Raw genomic sequence first — 22359 nt, 5'->3', positions numbered from 1 at the left:
TTTCATGAATTTTGATTTGTTACATTATGACTGTTTTGGCACTAGAGGGGGCGCTATTGTCTGTCCCAGTCCGAGTATCGCTACTACACATAAAAGCTATTGTGTAACGTCTGCTTTTCTCTGCGTCGTGTTATTGTCTTTCTTACTACAACAACAAAAATATTAAATTAAATTATTATTAAAAACGCGTCCTCTCCCAATGTGTCAATCATCGTCCAACAATTTACAAACAAGAGGTTATCCGAGTGTACGGAAGGCCACGCCCCCTCCGACCAGCTGGTGGCAACACTCTCGGTGACGTCACCCTCGCAAGAATCCATTGGCCAGAAGAACGTCTTGCAGTTGGCCAATCGCCTACTATTGTGATGACGTCACCAGGCTCCGGCCTCGTTCACTTTGAGCGGAATGGGCGGGGCGAGTGGCAGAACGGGAGCTTGTGCCGCGTTATGATTGGCTGGAGCGACGGTGAAAGCGGGGCTCTGTTGCTGAGAGAGTAAAAAGAGAGGGAAGGGTAGAAAGTCATGGCCTGAAGTAACATAGCTGCGTTTAGCTCCAATTTATACAATATAAAACATGGAAGCATATTATACCATGTAGATTACCTGTAAGTATTGCACATTTGATTTAAAGCATTATCTCTATGTCCTCGTATGCCGCTGTCAATTATGGTAAATCATACTCACAAAGGGGAGGGAGCGTTTGTGCCTTTTTATTGGCTCTCCTCTGCATAGTCCCGCCTCTCAACCCTCCCTCGTGCTGTTCCTATGGTTCCCAGAGCTCTCATTGGTAACTGTAAAATTTGGGACGGGACGCCAGTTTGTCTGAGCATCTCTGCCGCTATTGGCCGGCTCTCCCCGTCCATCAAGTGGACCTTGACAGCATACCGCGCCCCCTCGTCTCGGGACACTGCCGCCGATTGGCTACTGTACCTGTCAGCGACCTCTGATTGGCTGCTGCGCCCAGCTGTTAGTGGTTCATTCACCATTTTGTGACTGTAGTGGAAAAGAGACGAGCGATACTTTTGCGTATCCTCGTTGGAGTTTCAGTGCAGGGAGCTTGGTGATGTTTGACAGGAGAGAAAAGTAACTCATCCCCGGGACTTCAGTGTCCTCCGAGCCGACAGCCAAGGGGATGATCGCTGGTGCCGTGCGGGCAACCTCTTCCTCCAAATAAGACCGTAAATCTTTTTTTCTCTCTTCCCTGCTGAAGAGGAAAAGGCTCCGCACGGGTGAGTCCGAACTAAGTTAGCGGAGGGGAGGCTGCGAAGCTCAGCCTACTTAAACGCTTTCTTTACGGGGGGGATAAGATGCCACACGACCGGGTTGTTCTTCTGGTTCTGTACGAGAAACGAACCGCTCAGCGGGCAGGACGAGGGAGGAGGCGGAGGGCTGTTGTACACACGCACACACATACTAAACAACAAGCTTTAAACTTTCCCGAAATGTCGCATCACGAATGAGCATGACAACCGGCACATAATGGAACACGACTACGGCTTTATTACAACGTTGTGGTGGATTTTCGCTACTTTTGTTCCACCACCTTTTCCGCGTTGGGGTCGAGTCCAAAAAGCACGTCGACCTCTTTTCGCGGCACTGCGGTCTGAATTTAAACCCGCCACGACGGGACATTTTGTCCACTTTTTTCTTAACATCATTTTTTCTTTTATGAACGAGGAACGGGAGCATAGACGTGAGGAATACGGGCAAATTTGGACGGTTTTAGCGTGGCCGCCTTCGCTGCCGTCGTCGTTGTTGATGTGTAGTAAGCCGTGCGTACTACGAAGGTTTTACAACCGAGTAGCTTTTCCTTTAGCTTGCTGACATTTTTTGCAAAGTTTAATGACAATATAGCTAGTGAATTTTGTGTTTTAGAGGTGGGAATTTTGACTGTCCTGTAGCTACCCCCCAAAACAACGTCACTTGACTTTTAATTTTTTTAAGTGTTGTTTACGAGCTGGCCTTTGAGTCAGACATGACAGTAGTACACCAGCTAAGGTCTTTTCTTGCACTGCATCACCACCATCACAGCTTACATTGCAATCATCTCAATCATGCAGCTTTTTAGACATTTTTAAGAATTGATTCCTGATTCCTGCAGGCATATTGATGTCCACGATGACAAGTACAGTCAGCCCGAAAAGGACATGGAATCAATAGAAACCAGATTCTCATAGAGCAACCTACGGTCCGTGGGTCTTATACGGACCCCTGAGAGCATTTAAATGTGGCCTGTCATGGCCCAAAATACTCATAATGCATCAAAACGATCATTCGCCGTGTCATATTTCATCACGCCAGCTTGCGCCTTGCATCGTGACCCACTTTAAGGAAAAAGCTGTCCCCTCCACATCTTCCAAAAGCAAAATTCTAAGAAATCTGCAAGAAGCTACAAATGGGGTTGGCACCCCATTTTTCAAGGCAAATCATCTCCAAGCAACACTATGTGTGTCCTGCTATGGTAGACTTGTGCACCCAATCACCCTTCGGTCCAAAATACTCAATTGGGCAATTCACAGTGGCATTTGCCACAAAATGTCTGCTTTGACCCAAAATGGCCGACGTCCTTTTCAATTTTTGGTAGGGTTGTTCATTACCACTTTTTTTTCCCTCACACCGATACCAGTACGAGTATCGGTGTTCAGGCGTCAAAGTAGGGCAGATATAAATATCGTACGCACACCACTTCTTGTTGAGTTAATGAAAACAATTCTGTTAAATTCTACATTTGAACTCTTACTTATAAATTGTCATCTCGTGCACAGATTAAACTGAAAATGTCCTATTTGATGCTTCTCAGTAAATGTGTGAGTGCGTGCGTGCATGTGTCTCTGTGTGTGAGAGAGACAAGGGAGATTTTAACGCGTGCACTAGTGCATTGTAAATTGCGCAAAGAGAGAGGCAGAGACCGAAAGCGTTTTCAATGTGTGTGTAAAGTTTGACGTGTTTGGAGGACGTCGAGGTTACGTTGTTTGTCCTGTCGAACAGCAAGGCCACGACAAGCCCGCCATTTGTCTGTCTCATCACTGAAATGTTCCGGCTCTCCCGCTAACACCTTGATCAGGCTTCGCTTAGATGACGTGCAAATGGGAGGATAAGTGTTGGACAAAAAGGACAGACATTTATTAAAAGAAGCGGAGAAGAGTTGACCTTAGCATTTGATATAAAAATGTGGGGTTGTTGATGTTTTTATAGTACAAGTCATGTCGGTCTTTATAGCCTTGAATTAATCTATTCCAGGTTCATACTGACACATCATTAAAACGCTGTTTTAAACAAAGTCTCAAAAGAAGTTCACCAGCGTAAAACAAAATCATGTAATGAGGCCTCAAGTGGACATTTTTGCAAGTAATGTAAAGAGTGGAAAAATGCAACCATTGATCTTAAGAGACTCAAGTCTGTGAGACAAGTTAAGTCTTAAAATCTTAATATAAGACTTGTGTTAACATCTTGGAACTTTGTAAGGGAGAAAAAAGTCAAATTTTTGATAGAAAAATGTCTGGTCATGGACATTATGCAAATCTGCTGCATTTTGTCGATAAAAATACCATATTATGAGACTAAAGTCAACGTTAGGAGAAAGGCTTTAAAAAGTCTATTTTTCTGTTTTAAGCAACACAATGAAATGACTCAAGTCAAGAAAATTATTTTTTAGGACAACTCGACGGTTTATAACTTGACGGACTGCTATAGCATAACTAAATCTAAATACTTTTCAGTGAAAATAAAGAGAAGGGTCAAGATGGCCACAAACTCCTTTGTGTACTAACAGAGTAAGAACAGGCACGCACGCACACACACGGCGCCACGAGCACCACCGAGCAGATTTTTCCGAGCGAAGATTAAGCAGCAATTCGGCCGAGCGGTTGGTCAGCCGAGAGCTGGCGTCTCCTTCCTGATTTTCATCTTTGTTTTTCTAATTTGCCTCAAGTCATATCGGTGTGTAGCAATGGGTGAAGGCTGATCATGTGTTTTCACCTCTGTCAATAGCTTGCATGGAAATAAATAACATCACGTTCGCAAGGTTTTCACTTGTGCGTCGCACCATTTTGAAAAGCAACACATCGGAGGGAGATACTATATTCAAACAAAATGGTATGCAAATTAATCTGCAAAATGGCATGAAGCTAAAAACCACGTCACCTTTCACCGTTGCGATAATGGACAGAAGAAAGGCCTCACAGTGAGAACCCAGACCTAAATCCACGTGTAGAGGACTATTGGGGGAGCATAAATTTGAACCATAACAAAGGGGGAAAATATAATCTTGCAAGAATAAAGTCACCACAAATGATCATTTATTGATATATAAATTTTTACGTGATAAAACCTTTTTATTTGTATTAAATTCATTTTCCACATTGAAATAAAGTGAAATACAATTATTTCGTTCCAGCCTACTCCAAATTTGTTATGAAAAAAATTAACAAGCTGTTGTCTAAAACATCTTAAATATAAAAAATATGAATTTCATTAACTTAAATGCGGAATTGCTGAAGTCGTTTTTGAATGTTTTCAGGAAAACAAAAAGACGTGTGGCCTACTTGTGTTTGTGACTTTGATTGACCTTTTGTCGCATTCAAGGAACGACGGCTAAATGTACCCAGGCGACCGTGCGTGAAGAGTATTTCAATACTTTGCACATATCACGCTATGGAAATGAGGAAAAGATACAATTGTGATGACAATAGCTGAAAAATGTGCAAGTGGGTCAAGGAAACAAGTCCTTTTGCTGCTCTCTTACGAGAAACGGGATTAGTTCTCGCTGCATTTTATATGACGTCGTCTTTGACCGCAAGGTCACGTCATGCAAATGTGCGTAACTTTGTGTAATTTGTTGCGTGTTATAATTGGAAAGAGGCGTGCATTTCAACATGATTACGCGGAAGGACAACATGTGCTTGTGTGTTTGCACAGTCTGTATTTGTCGTGGAGCGTCCTGTGCCAGACTTAAAGAGAAATAATGAAATAAATAGACATTCCTCCCATTTTTGTCGGCATAATTCCAGATTGGCTTCCCCTGTGCTGAAATGTTGGTGTCGGAAGATGACTGGAGAAAAGTGTGTGTTTTCCGAGCGAGCGAGAGAGGCTGTGGAAATTCCCAGCGACTCCTCCAGAAGGCTCTTAACAAACATCCGCCTCGCACGCCACCACCTCTTGCTCTCCCTCACACACTCGTGTTGTTGGGTGACTTCAGCCGGGCCCGCCGCCGCAGGCCGCTTTCGCAAAGCAAAATAGACCGTTTGTTGTTGCGACGTTTAGTTTGAAGACGCAGGTTGGAGCCTAGCCTGAGTAAAACTCTCCGTTGCGTGTGAAAGTCGCTCGGGGGAGATCTGGCGACCTGTACTAGGAGACTTGGATCTTACGTGTGTGTGTTTGTGTGAGCGCGGGTGACTATATGTGTTTGTGAGTCAACACTTTTTTAGCCTAGAACATTTACTAAAGGTTTACTGCCAGAAATGTAGAGTCTATATATTTGTCAAGTTTATATTTTAGTAGTTCCACATGGAGGAGAGTTGTGCCCATAAAAAGGTATCCAAAAAGGGATTTTCCTTATTTTTCTTTCTTTCTTTCTTTCTTTCTTTCTTTCTTTCTTTCTTTCTTTCTTTCTTTCTTTCTTTCTTTCTTTCTTTACCCCTCCCAAAATATAAGAGTACATATGGCGCAAGGAAGCTTTGATGAGTGAATTTCATAAATCCTCATCACAAGGCGTCACACTGCAATGCAGTAAATGTCAAATGTTCAACCAAGCCAATTATTACATTTTGGATTGAAGTTAGAGCGGCACACTGGTGCGTGCGTGTGGTTTACCTCAAAGTCGACGTTTCAAATGTTCAAATATCGACTGAGTGGCTTTTTGCATAGAGTCAGCTGCACGTACTCCGTTTTCTTCCGAAAAACATGCATCTGCCTAGGTATGGTGAATTGAAGCCACAATAGTAAATTCTCTGAGTGTGAGTCTGTGAGTGTTTGTATTTAGCCTGTGATGAACTGATGACCATTCCAGGGTATATCTAGGTTAGCCCGGAAAATACGCACTTTAAAAATAGATGAATACATTAAGCTAGTAAATGACCGTGTTTGTCTCTTTCTTTCCTTCTAGATATTCAGTACAGAGAAGACGGCAAGACAGAAGTGCCTTAAAGGAGAGCGTAAAAAAGAAAAGGAACCTCAGACAAATCCGTATCTAAATAGAAATGAGTCCATTCAAAAAGCAACGGGGGCGATCCCCTTCGTCATCCCGAGGCCGAGGAGGGCGAAGGAAAGCGAGTGCTAAGTCTCCTCAAGAGACAGACCCCAAAAGAATCAAGCGGGAGTCACTCTGCAAAAGCCCACAGAACACACCCAGCACTTTCTCCAAGCAGAGCCCACCCGCGGCGGGCGACCTTCACAAGGAGCTGATCGCAGACAAGCATACCCCCGGGAGGGGTGAGTTGACCGGGTCGAGGAAACCGGCCGATAAGGACGTGGCAAAGACGGCACAAGGTTTGACAGAGTGCCAAAGTGCGTCGGCAGGTTCAGCAGCATCCCCTACCTTTCTGGCCGCCAACCATAACCCCGGCCCGACCTCGGTGTCAAGCAGAAAAACGGCCACTTTCAAAGCTCGCGTTCCCAAGAAGAAATACACTTATGAGCACTTTGCCAACAATGCCACTCTTCCCGCCCCCCTTCCTACCTCCAGCCATGTATCCACAGGCAACAAAATCGGTGACAGTGTGAATCTGACTCTTAGTCATTTAAAGAATTGCAAAAATGATAGTCATATCATGAACGTCAAAACAGATGCTCCTATAAAGAGTAACATTACCATGGCCAATAGCAGAAGTAATGCGTGCTCAGGTAATCAGTCTTCAGTTCAACAAGTTGTCAGTAAAGGCACAGAAGATGGCGAGGCTCTCAGGACAGTAGTAGCCCCCGTGAAAAAAGAGCCCCAGGTGGGGGAGAACAATTCAGAGGCTGCCCCCAATTCAGTGCGCTCCTCCTCCACCGACACAGCCAGCGAGCACTCGGCTGATCTCGATGTGACGGAGGCAAACGGACCGAGCGACCCAAAGAACCCTGCTCCCTTTCTGAACTCGCTGCTCAAGGGGGCCGGCGATACCGGTGAACTTGCTGAATCACTTGCTGAAGAACTTGGCAAAGGTTTGAAAAACCAGAGAGTCTTGGCTCGACAGAAAAGGAACTCTGTCGAAGCCGGTGTCGGCGCGACAGGGCAGGAGAAAGACTCGTGCTCCCTGTCCCCGGTGTTCACACCTGGTGTGGTAAGGGAGGTAAGTGGGCGTAACGTCCAAGTCCAGCTCCAAGGAAAGAACACCATTGTTAAATATCCTTTTGATGGCGGAACCATGATGACAGCATCAGGATCCGCGAGCGTTGTGGAATTAGTTTTGGATGTGCCCCCACCTGGCATGTCGACCGTAGCTGTTAGTACAAAAGTGTGTGTGCCCTTTGGGGGAGACGAGGGGGGGCCGCTGCTGTACAGAGAGGGGGTTGTCTCTCAGGTGGACCCTCACCCCGGTGTCTCGTTCCCCTACCAGGTGGTTCTGAGTGAAGACGGAGAGATGCTGGGCAGCGGCACTGGCCATCAACAGGGAGATGAAAGTAAACCTCAGACAGTGTGGGTTTCCCGACAAAGTCTGAGACTCCTCACCCCTCCCTGGGATGTCCCGCACTTGGAGGGTGGGGGTGTGTGGGAGAGGGAGCGGGACAGGGAACGAGAAGAACGAGAGTGGAGGGAGGAGATGGAGGTGGAGAGAGAGGTTTGCCAGTTGAGTAGTGGAATGGGTGTACTGGGAGGGGGAGCAAGGCTGACCCTTGGCTTGTCTCATCAAGGGCTCGCCACCGGGCATCCCTACGTAAATTTGCATCCCTCCACCATAACTGCTAATATGGAGGCCAGCACAGTCTACTCAGACATAGAGAGACCCAAACACGTCAAAATCCCAGAGGAAGATGTTGAGGTATCTCGTCTCAACATGTCTGTTGCGCCCAAGACGAGCTCTGCCACGTCACAGCACAGAAATATAATTTCCAAGTCCAGTAACTACCAATCATCCTCGACCCACCTCTCTGTGGTGAGGGGTTTGGGGGCCCTGGATTTCGCCAACCTAGCAACCCCCCAGCCTCCTCCTTCACCTGCCTTACTCAGTTCCGAAATGAACACTGTGCCAAATCTACCTCCATCCAAGATCACTCCCAGTCAGACCCCAACACCTTTGTCCACAGGGGGTTCTTCCACTACCTCTTCTCGCTCCAGGACGCCCCTCTCGTTGGCTCAGAAATACAAGAAGGGCGATGTTGTGTGCACCCAGAACGGTATTCGGAAAAAGTTCAACGGCAAGCAGTGGCGGCGGCTGTGCTCCAGGGAGGGCTGCATGAAGGAGTCTCAGCGTCGTGGCTATTGCTCCAGACACCTGTCCATGAGGACCAAGGAGATCGAAGCCACCGGGGGAGCGGACAGGGCCGGAGGCGGCGGCGGCTCAGGGACCGTGACGCCGTCTGACCTACGCGGGAGAGCTGGCAGTGAATTTGAGTGGGATGACACGTCAAGGGAAAGCAGCGAGACAAGTAGCCGAGGAGACTCCAGACCCCGCTTGTTCCTCCCCCACGACCTGTCGGCACGCTTCGACTTTGACGAGTGCGAGGCGGCCACCATGCTGGTGTCACTAGGAAGCTCCCCCTCAGGCACCCCGTCCTTTTCGCCCATCTCCAACCAGTCCCCGTTCTCCCCTGCCCCCTCTCCGTCGCCCTCCCCATTGTTTGGCTTCAGGCCGGCAAACTTCTCCCCGATCACTGCCTCCCCGGTTCTTCAACACCGGCACAGGCACAGGCAACCGAGTGGCACGGGGGGAGGAGGGGGCGGCAAGGCGACCACCCCGGCAGAACGGGAGAGACACTCTTCGAGCATCCAGCCGTCGTTCCACAGCAACCTGACGTTTACGGTTCCAATGAGCCCTAGTAAACGAAAGCCAGATGCACCCCCTGCTCCGCCCCTCCCCCTGCTCCACCACAATTACACACCCAAGACAGAGCTGGAGCAGAGCGACCTCAACAACTCTTTCAGAGTGCTGTCCCCGCAGACACCGGCGTCACATTCCCACACGCCCACGTTTTCGAGGCCGAAGGGGTCCACCACCCCCTCCTCCAGCAGGCCTTCGTCCTCTGCTGCTGCATCCCCTCCTCCTCTCCTCGTGTCCCCGGCGCCTCCATCCCCTCTGACCCCCGACGGAGGGCCCCATCGCGTGGTGCCTGTGTCCCATCAGAACTTGCGGGACTCGCCTGTCATTGTGAGGAACCCTGACGTTCCGCTGACAAAATTCATTGAGTGTCCCTTAGGAAAAATGGGCGAAAAAGACGGAGGGGTGCAGCCTCCTTTACCTAAAGACAACGGCATAACCACCTTTGCGCCCCAACCGATTTCTGGCCTCCAGGTTCCTGTCCCCATCAATGCTGCAGCAGCGCCAGTCCCCAGTGGCACCGTTCTTCTGCGAAGTCTGGCCCAAACCTTACTACTAGTCTCCCCGTCGCCGTCCTCTCTGCCCACATCGGACGTCGCCCCACTGGCGGCCCTATCTGTCGCCGTCGGCACGATGGTCGCCGGACGTGTTCGGTGCGGCGCGGACAGCTCCAGAGAAGGGGGGCAGGCCCAGGGCTTTGAGGGCGAGGTGCAGCAGCCCGTCCCTTGCCACCCTTCGCCCACGGCACTGCTACCCCTGATCCTGCCCGTGGAGAGCCTTCACCCAGCGCCACGCAAGGACATCATCATGGGACGGCCCGGCACAGGTGAGAACGCTTTTCATTTGTTCTGACAGAGCCTTTTTTCCTCCTAACTTGATTCCTGTAACATTATTCTTTTCAAAGTGCTTTGGACTCGTAATATTAGGACGTAATGTTAAAACATTACCACTTGGCTAGCTACTTCTTTCCTTGACACATTGCAGCAACAAAAGAGGTAAGAAGCGGGAAGGTGGCATGACCCGCATGTGGCAGAGATGCCCAGCAAAAGAATGTTTGCTTAAGCGACATGCTGTGGTCCCATATGGAAGCTGCCGCTCATGTGACCCGCACAAGCACCTGCGATTTGTCGCGCAGTCCTAATATTGTGCACATGATGTCCCAAAATGCAACACAGTTGCTAACATGGCTCTCATTTGTATGGCAGAGTTGTCTATTTTCCCCCCTTGCAGGAGTGTCAAATTCCTTTTTATGGCAGGCCACATTGTAGTTAGAGGAAAATTGTAGAAAAATTATCACCTCATTATATAGTAATGGCCCTGCTTTTCGTTCTAAAATATATTTTTAGTAAGAAATAGAACTTGAAATCAGAAATCAAGGATATGATGGCAAAGACCTTTGTTCAGTTTATATTAAGAAGGGTTTGGTGAAGAAGAAAAGAATGTATGATCTGTAAAAAAAAAAAAAAAAGAGAAATTGCAATGTTAGTTCGGATTTTCTGCCAAAATGAAAAGTACAAATCCATTTAGCAGGAACCATAAGTGGCGATGCTGTTGATTTTCTTTAGTAGGTCACATAAAAAAAATGTTGCCGGCCAGATCGGGCTCGCAGGCTTCCAGTTTGACTCGTGCCTTACAGCATCCATATTCATTCACTCAAATTGTCTTGCATGTCGATTTGAAGTGAGAGGGATGAAAGAGAATAGATGCTGGTGTGTTTGTGGGAATTAGACTTGTTCTGGGATTAGCTCCATGTTCCATATTTCAAGTCATTAGAGAGGGATGGGATCAGAAAATAACACACAAAGTTGGAAATCTCAAGACTCCAAAAAAAGGTTTTATCGACTGGATTGACTATACAAGGTGCTGAATGTGGACCAGGAAAGGTGTGTGTGTGTGTGTGTGTGTGTGTGTGTGTCTGTCTGTCTGTCTGTCTGTCTGTCTGTCTGTCTGTCTGTCTGTCTGTCTGTCTGTCTGTCTGTCTGTCTGTCTGTCTGTCTGTCTGTCTGTCTGTCTGTCTATCTATCTATCTATCTATCTATCTATCTATCTATCTATCTATCTATCTATCTATCTATCTATCTATCTATCTATCTCTCTCTCTCTCTCTCTCTCTCTCTCTCTCTCTCTCTCTCTCTCTCTCTCTCTCTCTCTCTCTCTATCTATCTATCTATCTATCTATCTATCTATCTATCTATCTATCTATCTATCTATCTATCTATCTATCTATCTATCTATCTATCTATCTATCTATCTATCTATCTATCTATATCTATATCTATATCTATATCTATCTATATATATATGTATATATGTGTGTGTGTTTGTGTGTGTGTGTGTGTTTTTGTGTGTGTGTGTGTGTGTGTGTGTGTGTGTGTGCGTCCGCCCGCAGCGTCAATCACGGAATGCCGGCAAGGATGTACACGTGAGTGCCCAAACGTCTGTTGCCATGGCAACAAAGCAAACATTTCAACGGACAAAACATGGAGGCAGGGAATACAATCACGCACGTGTGTAAACGGGTCATCTGATGACACAGGCTCACGTGTGCGTGTGTAGCACAACAACACGTTGTCGAGCGGGATTTGTGTCTTATATATGATGCCTGAGGGGATGAGAAAGGTTCCCCGCCACTGGTGAAAATGACCCCCCATTAAATTCTAAATATGACATTTTGATTATTAATACAAGTGTCATTGTGTAGTAAGTGAGGAGGAGAGTGTGTTTGCAAAACTAAAGCGGAAACACATTTGAAAGTCAATGCAGGCCCGATCATTGCACGTCTGTGAACAACGTGATTATCCTGTAGTGTTGGGTGTGTTAAGCATGATTTTTATTTTATGGGTGATTTGTCAACGGCTAATGTGAGTGGACATGTGGCACATAGCCCTGTGGCACCACGCACCACCTCTTAAACGTGTGCAGGTGTGTGTGTGTGTGTGTGTGTGTGTGTGTGTGTGTGTGTGTGTGTGTGTGTGTGTGTGTGTGCGCGCGCGCGTGTAATACTATGACGTTAGATGATGTTTGACATAAAAAAACAAAACAAGCATTATTCTGCTGAACGACCCCACGCTGCATAATTCTTAATCATACCCTAAATAATACTGTTTGGAAGGACATGTTCTTAAATGTCGCTATTTATCCTCGGGGCAATATTCAAAACGGCCTCTTGACAACTAGTCCACTGCAGTTATTCCAAAATTGTAACACACGGGACATGTCACACGTGCACTTTTCACCAACACCTTTGGAAAATTAAAGCTCGGCGTTTTTAACCCTTCACTCCATCGCATTGCGGTGCCCCCCCCCCCCCCCCCACCCACCTTCTCCCCATCCTCCCCTCTCTCGCTCTCCTCATCCTGGTCTACCCGGATACGGATACACGGCAATAATATCCCAGCTCCCTCCCTCACTTTTTATGTAACACTTGAAAGCCGGCCGTGGCAAGAAGCACATCTGGATGTGCTGTTTTTGCATGACTTTTCCCTGCATAAAAGGTCACTTGGAAGATTAACTGTTATGAATACTCAGAGGGAAGATTTTGTCAAGTTTTCAAAAATCTTGTTTTCATCCTCACATAGGAAAATCTGCATCCCTTTATCGTTTGAATCTCTCATTTTTTTTGCTCAGCACTGTCCAATGTTTCCGTGCGCGCAGCCCATTGGCCATATATCTGCAGGCAAGTAGTGCCACCATATGGTCAAACTGGAGCATCGCATGTACAGCAGAGATTTTTTTGTTTGAGGGGGGCCAATCTCTTGGGCAGCGTAAAGTACCCCCCTCCCTCCATCAGTGTGTCTGATAACTGTCATTTGTACATTACAGCACACTCTTAGTCCAATACCAAGTCTTCTGTAACGTCTCCTACCAGGAGGTCAAATGTTCTCTTTTGGGGGCACAGAAGTGTTTGTGTGTGTGTGTGTGTGTGGGGGGGGGGGGGGGGGTCCCACAAATCGTGATGTGTAGTAGCGAGTCAAGTGACGGGCGAGTGAGGTCCAATTCGATGCGATAGGAGGCGAAAGCCTTGGCGACGAGACCTCAGGTGACTTGGATCACTGTTGCCACGGTAACTGCGAAGGACTGCCGCATGCAAGTTCTAATTGGAACAAGTAAACGGCGGGCGCCGAGGAGGGCGAAAGACAAATTGAGGCGAGAGCGAGATTGGACGGGAGTGCAACGAAAGGTGGCCCCTCACCTGCCTCGTGGCCGGCGGAGGTAACGAGTGGGAGTAAAAGTTTCTCGTTCACATGGTGCACACACACGTTGGGTTTATGATGCCTGTCAGAAGAGGAGACAGGCAGCGGTTGAACACCTACACACGTTACAAGCGCCGTCACAGCGAGGGTTCGTAAGGCTTCAGTGAAAGTGGCTGAGGGGTCTATTTTTTCCCTCGAGACCACCCATTTGCAAAATGCACTGCTAGCAAGTACGTGGGCTCTCTCTAGTGGTATGCAGAAGAATCACTGCCCAAGTACAGTTCAGTTGTTTTCAACTTAAGTTCATTTTCATCTTCAAGAAATGAAAATTTCAATGTGACTGATGCACAACCACATGTAGAAAAAGTCCAAATGCTCCAAAATGGCTGGCAGCAAATGTTAAAGTGCTCAGTGCTGTTCCGTCATCACTCCTTGAATGACTGTTGTTAGTATAATATATAGAGCTTAAGTTAAATATTACGTTTCAACCATTTACTGAATTTTTATACGTGTTCCAAGCTTTTTCAAAAGGACGTAAAATCTAAAAAAATTGAACAATGTAATTTGACCCTGACCACAGTATAATGATTTCGGATAAATTGACTTTGATCGCAAGGGTAGGAAAATACTGCAATTTTGCGCAATTGTTAATTTACAGTATGCTTTACCTGATTATGGGAAAACTGTTGTTGTGGGGACCTGGGACAAGGATGAACCTGCGCAGGCCTTTTTAATTTCTTAGTGAATAAAGCAATGACAAAATGCAGGTGCACAGTTTGGTGCTGAGGGGGTTAAGCATTTTTACAAGGCCTGCCAGAATCTCTCTCAACATCTCTGGTCATCTCTCAAAGCTCTTGATGGGCTGACCACAATGGGGGTCTCCATTGTATTGTGTTGGTCTGGATGTGCTAGCTCAGCATGACTCATGCATCTTGCTTGAGAAACACGGCGAGCGAGCGTTCACAATGTCCAGGTTGTGTTCTCCCCACACTTTTTCGCATTGTTCCTTTTGTCTGTGGCCAGGCCTTCCTGTATTTGAGAGGACTTGTCTTTTCACAAGTACTTTTCTCTCCTCCTCCCCCGTCCATGCCTCCCCCTGGTGAAAATGACTCTATTTTTACCCACCACTCATGGAGCGTTTCAGCCGTTTCCTTCTCTTTCAAGTGGCCTCCTCTTTCCCCTCTCCCCACCCTCTTGTGCAAGCGTGTTGCATCACAACGCTTCGCACTCTGTTTCAGAAATGTCTATTTATGTATCTTGATTTGAAACGTATTCATTTGGGAAACTGGCATCACTTGCCTCTAATTGCATTGGTCGTATGAGAGCAAACGAGCTGCTTTCTGGAATGATTTGTGTTTTGTAGTTAGTAAAATAAAACGCCGATAAATAATTTTAAGATTAAAATCTACACCAAAGGCCTCATTACCATCAATCAAATTGCGAAATCTCACAGTAGTGAGCTCACGAGCCCATCCCATCAACAGCAGAAATTGGAACGTTTGTGTGTGGGTGGGATTTTGTAAAAGTCCCTACAAGGCAATTGGTTGTCCTTAATCCGAATGTCGATGTTCAATTGGTCGCTTTCCGCGTCTGTCTGCGTTTACTACGACAGTTTGCACCAATGGTACGAGCCGGTTGGGTGGCGTAAACGAAATAAACTGTACTAAACTCTCGAAAGAGCTTCATTCGAACGACAATAATTGTTACCGTAATACACTTTGAGTACGTATACGTGTTTTATAATCGAAGGTGTGTTGTATTCTTAAACGTATTTTAGATTCGTTAATCGACCATGACTGTGGCACCGGATCACATTTGCATATGACTGGCATTCCACTGCACCTTAGACCAATCACAATGGGCAGCAGGCTCATGACTGGGGGCCGCCTCAGCCAATGGCAGACATCGATTGGTGGAGGTGGGCGGGACAAAGGCTGGGCGAGGTTGACAGGAGCAAGAAGGGGAGGGAGGAAGCGCCAGCCAGCAAGCATAGCAAGCGAAGCAGCCTAGTTTTCAAGAGGAAGAGGGAGGGAAGAAAAGAGAGAGTAGAACGGGGACCCGGGACAAATATACGCGATATACCTCGGCCGACGGTGGACTTTTGTGGACCGTAAAACCCGCCCTGTAGTGAACGACTTGTGGTCCGCTAGAAGCTGCTAGCTAAACCTGCGTGCGGACGGCGGCGCTCTCCACTCGCCACTACTCGCGTCTCGTCTTCCGCTGCAAAACGCTTTAAATTCGAGGAGGAGGACTAAGTGAGGAACGGGCGGTTCGGGTCCGTTTTTGTTTGCCCGCTCAAAGGAATCGGTGCCTCGGTTGTTGTCTTGTATCGAGGGCTGGCGGTGGTGGCGGCAATGGCTCAATTGGTCAGGTTGTGATGGATGAATGCGCCAGTCAGCCACATTTGCCCGTACCTAGCAAACACGACAACAGGAGCGTAATGGGCGCGCTCATCTTTGGCTGTAATAGAGCGTTCCATCCCGTCGCCTCGATGGGGTGCGACGAGGCCAGCGGATAGATAGTAGTTCGCAAACGGTCAGCGGAATTGGGGCAGTGCGTGTTTCCGCTACGTCTTTGTAACTGAGACATGAGAACACCCGCGTCGTTTTGCCGTCTGTCTGTGCGCGACCAGGGGCGTGCCCGAGGACTCGCTTCCGAATTGGGCGCCGCGGCGATTCGGGCTCTGATGCTCGCCCCGGACATGAATGCATAACCCCCCCTCTCCAAAAAAAAAACCCCGAAAGAAAAGAGTCGAACCTCAGTGGACTCTCAGCTTGTGTAGACATTTCTGTTTTTTAATCAACCTTCTGCAATTTGGCTGCGTCCGGAGGGTGCCAGTTCTCCGCAGGTTGGGTCGCGGTATGACCCGTGTTGACTGCGTAGTGGCCGGTCTGATGTTCTAATCCAGGCCGTAGACACAATCGAGGCCTCGGTAACCCCTTCGGCGCCACGCACTAATGTAAACAAACAACCGCGGGAGGGCATCGGGGCTAATTGGACCAAAGCCAACGGGGGAACCCAGTCTTTGGACCACAGTCAATTTTGTTTTTGTTACGTTGGAAAGTTTTTACTGCATTTTCTCCATTTTGAAAGCCAAATAATAGCTTGACGTTTTTTTCTCAGCCTACTGTCAAGGATGACCGATACAAACAGAATCCTCTCATCAGTAGCAGATCAACATTTTGGACCAACTCACTGTCTCTTGTAGAAGAGACAAAATTGTTGAAAAGGCTACATTAGCACGTTTTTCATTTTTTCTTTTTATTTGGGAAAACCATCAGCGATAACGCCACCATGTTCTCGTCAGAGAATCGGCAGTACCTTCGCCAAGGATTAAGCATGTTTGGTTAGTCCTCCCTTCAATTCCTCCATTGTTGATTGCTATTTCTTGAGTTCAGTGTGATAGTTTGTCAGCTATCTCCATCTTGAATTCCCCCGCGTTTTTGCAACATACGAGCGTTTTACTAGTCACCTGACCCCACACAGATGCAATTTCTCGATTGGCTTTTTTTCCCATTTGTGGCGATAACAAAAGAAATCATTTATTTATTTTACATATCGATTCGTATGATAATATATGGTGTATAATGTTTATCTTATGTCCTGGAGAAGGAACCAAATTTAGGAAATTGAGCTATAGTGCTGTAAGTGTTTATATTTGTGGCTTCATTACTCCCCTTCCCCGAAAAACATGATTTGCATCAGTAGAAATGAAACGGCAGTAATGCGTAGAAAGGCCTGCTGTTTTGAAATCGGATTTCAGAGTACAGCTTGTACTTTCTCATATCAAGACTCAAATTCCAAATCTGGTTCCTCCCCCACATTCTTAAAATGGGATATAGTAGTGCTTTGACTCACGAACCTCTTTTCCCGTGACCTGGCCGATAACTCAAACCACATCTCAAAAGCCCCGATCCAAATTCATTAAAATGCAATCAATCATTTGGGTCCACTATCCGTCTGTGGGCCCCCGACCCTCAGTTTGCACAAACCGTCTTTTGTCTTCACAGTGTGGACCAATGTGGAGCCCCGGTCTGTCCCGGTGTTCCCCTGGCATTCTTTAGTGCCCTTCCTGGCACCCACCCAATCAGATGCCCCTTCTCAGCCGGGGGAGGGCCATCACCCTGTCAATCACCCCCATGCAGCTGCTCCAAAGACAGGTATGGCCATAGCGCCATTGTTTTTCTTTCCTATCGACATACTTGCTTGTAGTTTGGCTGCTTTTGCGACGTGTGCAACCCGTGTGCAGTCTCTTTAAATGAAAGCTGGACTGCCAATTTTTTCCGAAAAGTTTGTTCCCTGTGTTATTTTTCTCAGACTGTCAGGCGGGGGCGGTGCCGCCCCCCGAACCCGCCGAGGCCCCTCACACGTTGGAGCGGGGTCCCCCGACTCGGCACGCTGCCGCACCCGAGGAGTCGGAGAAGGAGAAAGTGGACGCGGACAAGCCCGAGAGCGAGACGGAGAGCGACGTGGATGACCCGTATGTTGTCTTTTCTGCATTCGGCCCTGTAAACACGCGTCATGTATTTCAACATTTTACTCTTAAAGTGAGCGTGACAGTAAAGCGTGGAAGTTGGAAAATGCTTTCATTCAAGGGATGTTCTTCCTGCTCTGGGTTGTAATGAAGCGCTCGATAGCAAAACAAAAGCTTTTCTTTCTTCACCATGTGCCATTCTCACATAAAAGTCAGCGGCCTCGTCACTGACGAGCTTGTGACGCTGAGCGTGTTGATGGAAGGCACTGTGTGGACTTTCCTCCGCACTTGAGAGAACTTTGAGTTTTTGTCACCTGTAGCTTCCTCCCTGGCGTTGTGCCCGAGCAGCCGCTCTCGACGACTCCCGTTAAGCGACGGACGCAGTCCCTCAGTGCGCTGCCCAAAGATGGCGACAAGAGCAGCCCCGGAAAGGTAGTCCTCCCCGCGCTTGTTGATGCGGCGGCACCTGTGTTTAGTTCCGTCTGTCATTCTCAGCGGGAAAAGGACCACATCCGGCGACCGATGAACGCCTTCATGATTTTCAGCAAGCGCCATCGAGCGTTAGTGCATCAGCGCCACCCCAACCAGGACAACAGAACCGTCAGCAAGATCCTGGGCGAGTGGTGGTATGCCCTCGGACCTAAAGAGAAACAGAAGTACCACGACTTGGCCTTCCAGGTCTGCTCTTTAATAGGCCTGTTTAAGACAAAAAAAATCTATTTGGATTTATGAAGCATGCAAGTCAGTGTTAGCAATGAACTAGCGGACTCTTCGGCTCAGGTAAAAGAGGCCCACTTCAAGGCTCACCCAGACTGGAAGTGGTGCAACAAAGACAGGAAGAAGTCCAGTTCCGAAGGTCGCGGCGTCCCCGGCGGCAAAGACATCCGTGAAAGGAGCATGTCTGAGTCCACAGGTTGGTCTGGCGACGCTAAGAGTCACCATGACTCTCGGAGCTTTTCCCAAACATCCGTTCTGTTGTCTGCCCCACCCCCACCCGGCAGAGCCCCATTCTGTGGAGATGAAGGGGGCGGCGGCCCCGAGCCTGGCGGGCATGTCGGAGAGGAGTCAGACGGCGGAGGGTCACATGAGCCAGCTGATGCGTCCCAGAGCCTTCTCCCAAAGCGCCGTGCACACCATGGAGAGGGCCGACAGGGCCAACACGCAAGCACTGGCCGAACTGGCTCAGGTGAACAGCAAGTTGTCCGGAAGTTGCCATTTTTGCATTTGCTATTCCAAAATGCAGAGGAGTTAAAAAAAATTGTTTTCTAAAGAATGATCATCATGAATAACAAAAGAATCTAATTGTACCATTATGAAGATGTGTGGTGACGGAGGCGGACAGTTTTCCAGCCACGCCCCCTCCCTGTCGCAATCCCAGCGCGCCGTCAGCGAGGATATGACCAGCGACGAGGAGCGCATGGTCATCTGCGAGGAGGAGGGTGATGATGATGTCATCGGTAAGAACAAAACAGCCTCTAAATTGGCACTGACTTTTGTAAACCGCCATTGCTCAGTAAGCTTCATGATTTTCCGCGCCCCGCTTGGTATTGAACGCGTTGTGGCATTGAATGTCAAGTGGAGCTGTAGCGCTTGTTCTTCTCTAGAGGACCCTTACCCCAGCAGCTCCATTGACCTCAAGTGCAAGGAGCGGGTGACCGACAGCGACAGCGAGAGAGGCTCCGGTGACGAGAGCGCTCACAAGGTAAGCGGCCGTCTGCCAGTGCTCCGTTCTTCATACAATGTGTCGTCAAATGGCAGTCATGGCATCAACAGAAAAGACTCACTTGGGTTCTTTCACCGGTTATTGCTTGAGTTTGTTTAAAACTTACATGGCAAAAGAACATTAAAAAAATTCATGAAATATTCAAGTCGCAATTGAAATATTGAGTAAAAAAAATCCTTTGCTTCCCAGCGCGTCTTCGCTCCCGTCATCTGCTCCACAGCGGCCTCGTCTTCCACGCATCACGGCAGGAGCGCGTCCCTGTCTTCCTATCCGGTCGGCAAGCGCTACGACGAGGGGAGGTCGGGGGCCGGTTCCGATCCTCGCAAGAGGGGTGAAGGAGACGTTAAGGATGCTTTTGGGTGTGAGGCGGCAGCATCGCACGCCTCCCCTCTCGCCCTCTCGCTCTCCTCGGGCCAGTCTGTCATCGCCGCGTCGCCTCCGCACCTCGGCATGGGTGCCATGCGGGTGGCCTCCACTGTGTTGACCAACGTGATGCGCCCCGTCATCAGCACGCCGCTGCCCATCGTCAGCAAACCCAGAGACGGCAGCGGCCCGCACCCTCCCGAAAGGAAGCCTCCAACGCTCCAACAGCCGCAAGTCCTGATTGGCACGGCTCCGGGAAGTGCGGCCATGCCGAGCGGCTACTCCTCCTGTCCATCGCCCGGCCCTGTGGGTGCCAGCGTGGTGACTAATCTAGTGCTCGGCAGTGCGCTGTCGGGACAGCCCGCCGCCGTGCAGCTCATTGGCCCGCAGCCCCCCAACTGCAACAGCCACTCCAACGGACCCCTGCCTCTCCCCCTGCTCCAGCCTCAGTTCCTGCCCACCAACTCTCTAACGCCCCCAGGGAGCAAGGCCATCACGCAGGTGCAATATATACTCCCCACCCTCCCCGCCAATCCCAAGAGCCCGCCGCAGCAACTCTGCCAGCCCAGCAGTATCTTCAACCTGCCCGCAGCGCCAGCCACACACGCGGCCATGGCCAACGGCAAGCAGCAGGCTCAGAGTTCGCTCGTGTGTTATTCGTCCAGCCCCGCAACGAGAGGTGAGCATTATTCCATTATTATTATTCCTCGGGGGATTTTATTTTTATTTATTTTTTAGCTTTCTGATGATTTTTATGTTTGCTATCTGGACGTTATGTACACGTTCAGCACCATTGAGAGTTTTGTATTGCAAGCATTCCACAAGAATTTCTTCCTCTGCTCAGTGCAAACGCAGTCCCCGGTATTCCAGGGTAAAATGGTCGTTCCCATGGCGACGGTCCGCACGGCGCCGGCTCCAGCCCAGCAGTTTCCTGTTGTAGCCCCGCCTCTTCCTGTCCAGAATGGCGCTCAAGCGGGGAGCAAGGTTGGCACAAAACTTTATTGGCTTAAAGCACTCATTGTATATGTTAGTGATTTATTTTTATTTTGTCTGCAACATCAGATCATCCAGATCGCACCCATGCCCATGGTCCAGTCTCAGCTGCCCCAAGGAGGGGCGGTTTACCCTGCCAGCCCCTTCCCGGTGACAGTGGCCACCGCCGCCATTGTGGCGCCGGGGCCCGCCGCCCCCTCGCAGACAGTTCTGCTGCCTCCTCCAACCACCAGGTATGAAGACTGCAAAATTCCATTGGAAATCTTAAGAAAAAATTGTTAAACTGAGAAGAATAATACTTAAAATAAAGCAAAATTATCTGCCAATAGGGGCAGCTTGGTGGCGCACTGGTTAGCACGTTCGCCTCAAGGAGGGTGCGGGTTCGATTCCACCTCCGGCCCTCCCAATGTGGAGTTTGCATGTTCTCCCCGTGTTTTCTCTGGGCACTCCGGTTTCCTCCCACATACCAAAAACATGCTTGGTCGGCCAATTGAACACTCCAAATTGCCCCTAGGTGTGAGTGCGAGTGCGGATGGTTGTTAGTCTCTGTGTGCCCTGCAATTGGCTGGCAACCAGTTCAGGGTGTTCCCCGCCCACTGCCCGTTGACAGCTGGGATAGGCTCCAGCACACCCGCGACCCCCGTGGGGACAAAGCGGTCCAGACAATGGATGGATGGATCTGCCAATAGAACAACAAAGTTTTACTTGACAAGATTTTGAAAAATAAGAAACTAATACGAGGCCCATATCTACAACAGTCTTGAAATTAGTATTTTTAAACTTAAAACAAGTAATATAAATAAAATCTTAAAATAAGCAAATTTGAGACAAGAAACCACACTTCCGGGCGGCTCGGTGGCACACTGGTTAGCATGTCCGCCTCACAGTTAGGCGGGTGCCGGTTCGATTCCACCTCCGACCCTCCCTATGTGGAGTTTGCATGTTCTCCCAGAGCCTGCGTGGGTTTCCTCCGGACACTCCGGTTTCCTCCCACATCCCAAAAACATGCTTGGTAGGCCGATTGAGATTTCCAAGTTGCCCCTAGGTGTGAGTGTGGATGGTTGTTTGTCTCTGTGTGCCCTGCGATTGGCTGGCAACCGGTTCAGGGTGTCCCCTGCCTACTGCCCGATGACTGCCGGGATAGGCTCCAGCACGCCCGCGACCCCCGTGGGGACAAAGCGGTACAGACAATGGATGGATGGATGAAACCACACTTCAGGTTCTTTTGTTGTTAAACAGTCATCTTAAAATGTTGAAAGTGTTTTTTTAAGCCTCATATTACTTGAAACTAGCTTTTAATACTGACAAGACTATAAGATCAAATGAGATAATCAAGTAATAAGTATCTTGAAACAAGCTGATGCTTCTCTAGTGTTGAGCCAAGTACGGGACTTCTTTCTCTTGGGCTTTACGAACAGAGCGTCTCAAGCGTGGTAGACGAGCTAAATGATAGCACCGAGCAGATCGCGGGATTGCTGGGTTGGGGAGGGCGTGTTGTGCTACAGGGGGGCCGCTGCGGCGGGCAGCACTATTCTGGATGCATTAGTCACGCTGCTGGTGGACCCTGTGCTGCCTCGGCCATCCACCCCCGCACACTTGCACTCGGCTCTGCACCCACACGTACAACACAACTTCTCCTTTTGTTCTCTGACCAAGC

The 22359-nt window shown here is 48.7% G+C and overlaps 1 protein-coding gene across 4 annotated transcripts in view; it reads left to right on the top strand.

Moving 5' to 3' along the window:
• The first annotated feature begins 984 nt into the window (after positions 1-984).
• The window catches only part of cicb (capicua transcriptional repressor b), a 26723-nt gene continuing 5348 nt past the window's right edge, over positions 985-22359 (top strand). For 3 of the 4 annotated variants that reach the window (XM_085919381.1, XM_085919380.1, XM_085919383.1), the window contains exons 1-13: positions 985-1228; positions 6103-9782; positions 17160-17309; positions 17467-17629; positions 17944-18055; positions 18119-18301; positions 18404-18536; positions 18625-18809; positions 18942-19080; positions 19228-19325; positions 19536-20388; positions 20554-20693; positions 20772-20935. In XM_085919381.1, coding sequence (XP_085775507.1) covers positions 6197-9782; positions 17160-17309; positions 17467-17629; positions 17944-18055; positions 18119-18301; positions 18404-18536; positions 18625-18809; positions 18942-19080; positions 19228-19325; positions 19536-20388; positions 20554-20693; positions 20772-20935 — 5906 coding nt within the window. In that variant the 5' untranslated portion in view covers positions 985-1228; positions 6103-6196. The remainder of the gene's footprint in view (positions 1229-6102; positions 9783-17159; positions 17310-17466; positions 17630-17943; positions 18056-18118; positions 18302-18403; positions 18537-18624; positions 18810-18941; positions 19081-19227; positions 19326-19535; positions 20389-20553; positions 20694-20771; positions 20936-22359) is intronic. The other variant, XM_085919382.1, reaches the window with a different exon arrangement.

The sequence above is a fragment of the Syngnathus leptorhynchus genome, chromosome 8, assembly GCF_054491065.1.
Source record: "Syngnathus leptorhynchus isolate UIUO chromosome 8, UIUO_Slep, whole genome shotgun sequence".
Classification (NCBI taxonomy): Eukaryota; Metazoa; Chordata; class Actinopteri; order Syngnathiformes; family Syngnathidae; genus Syngnathus; species Syngnathus leptorhynchus.
This window is presented reverse-complemented; position numbering and strand designations above follow the sequence as displayed.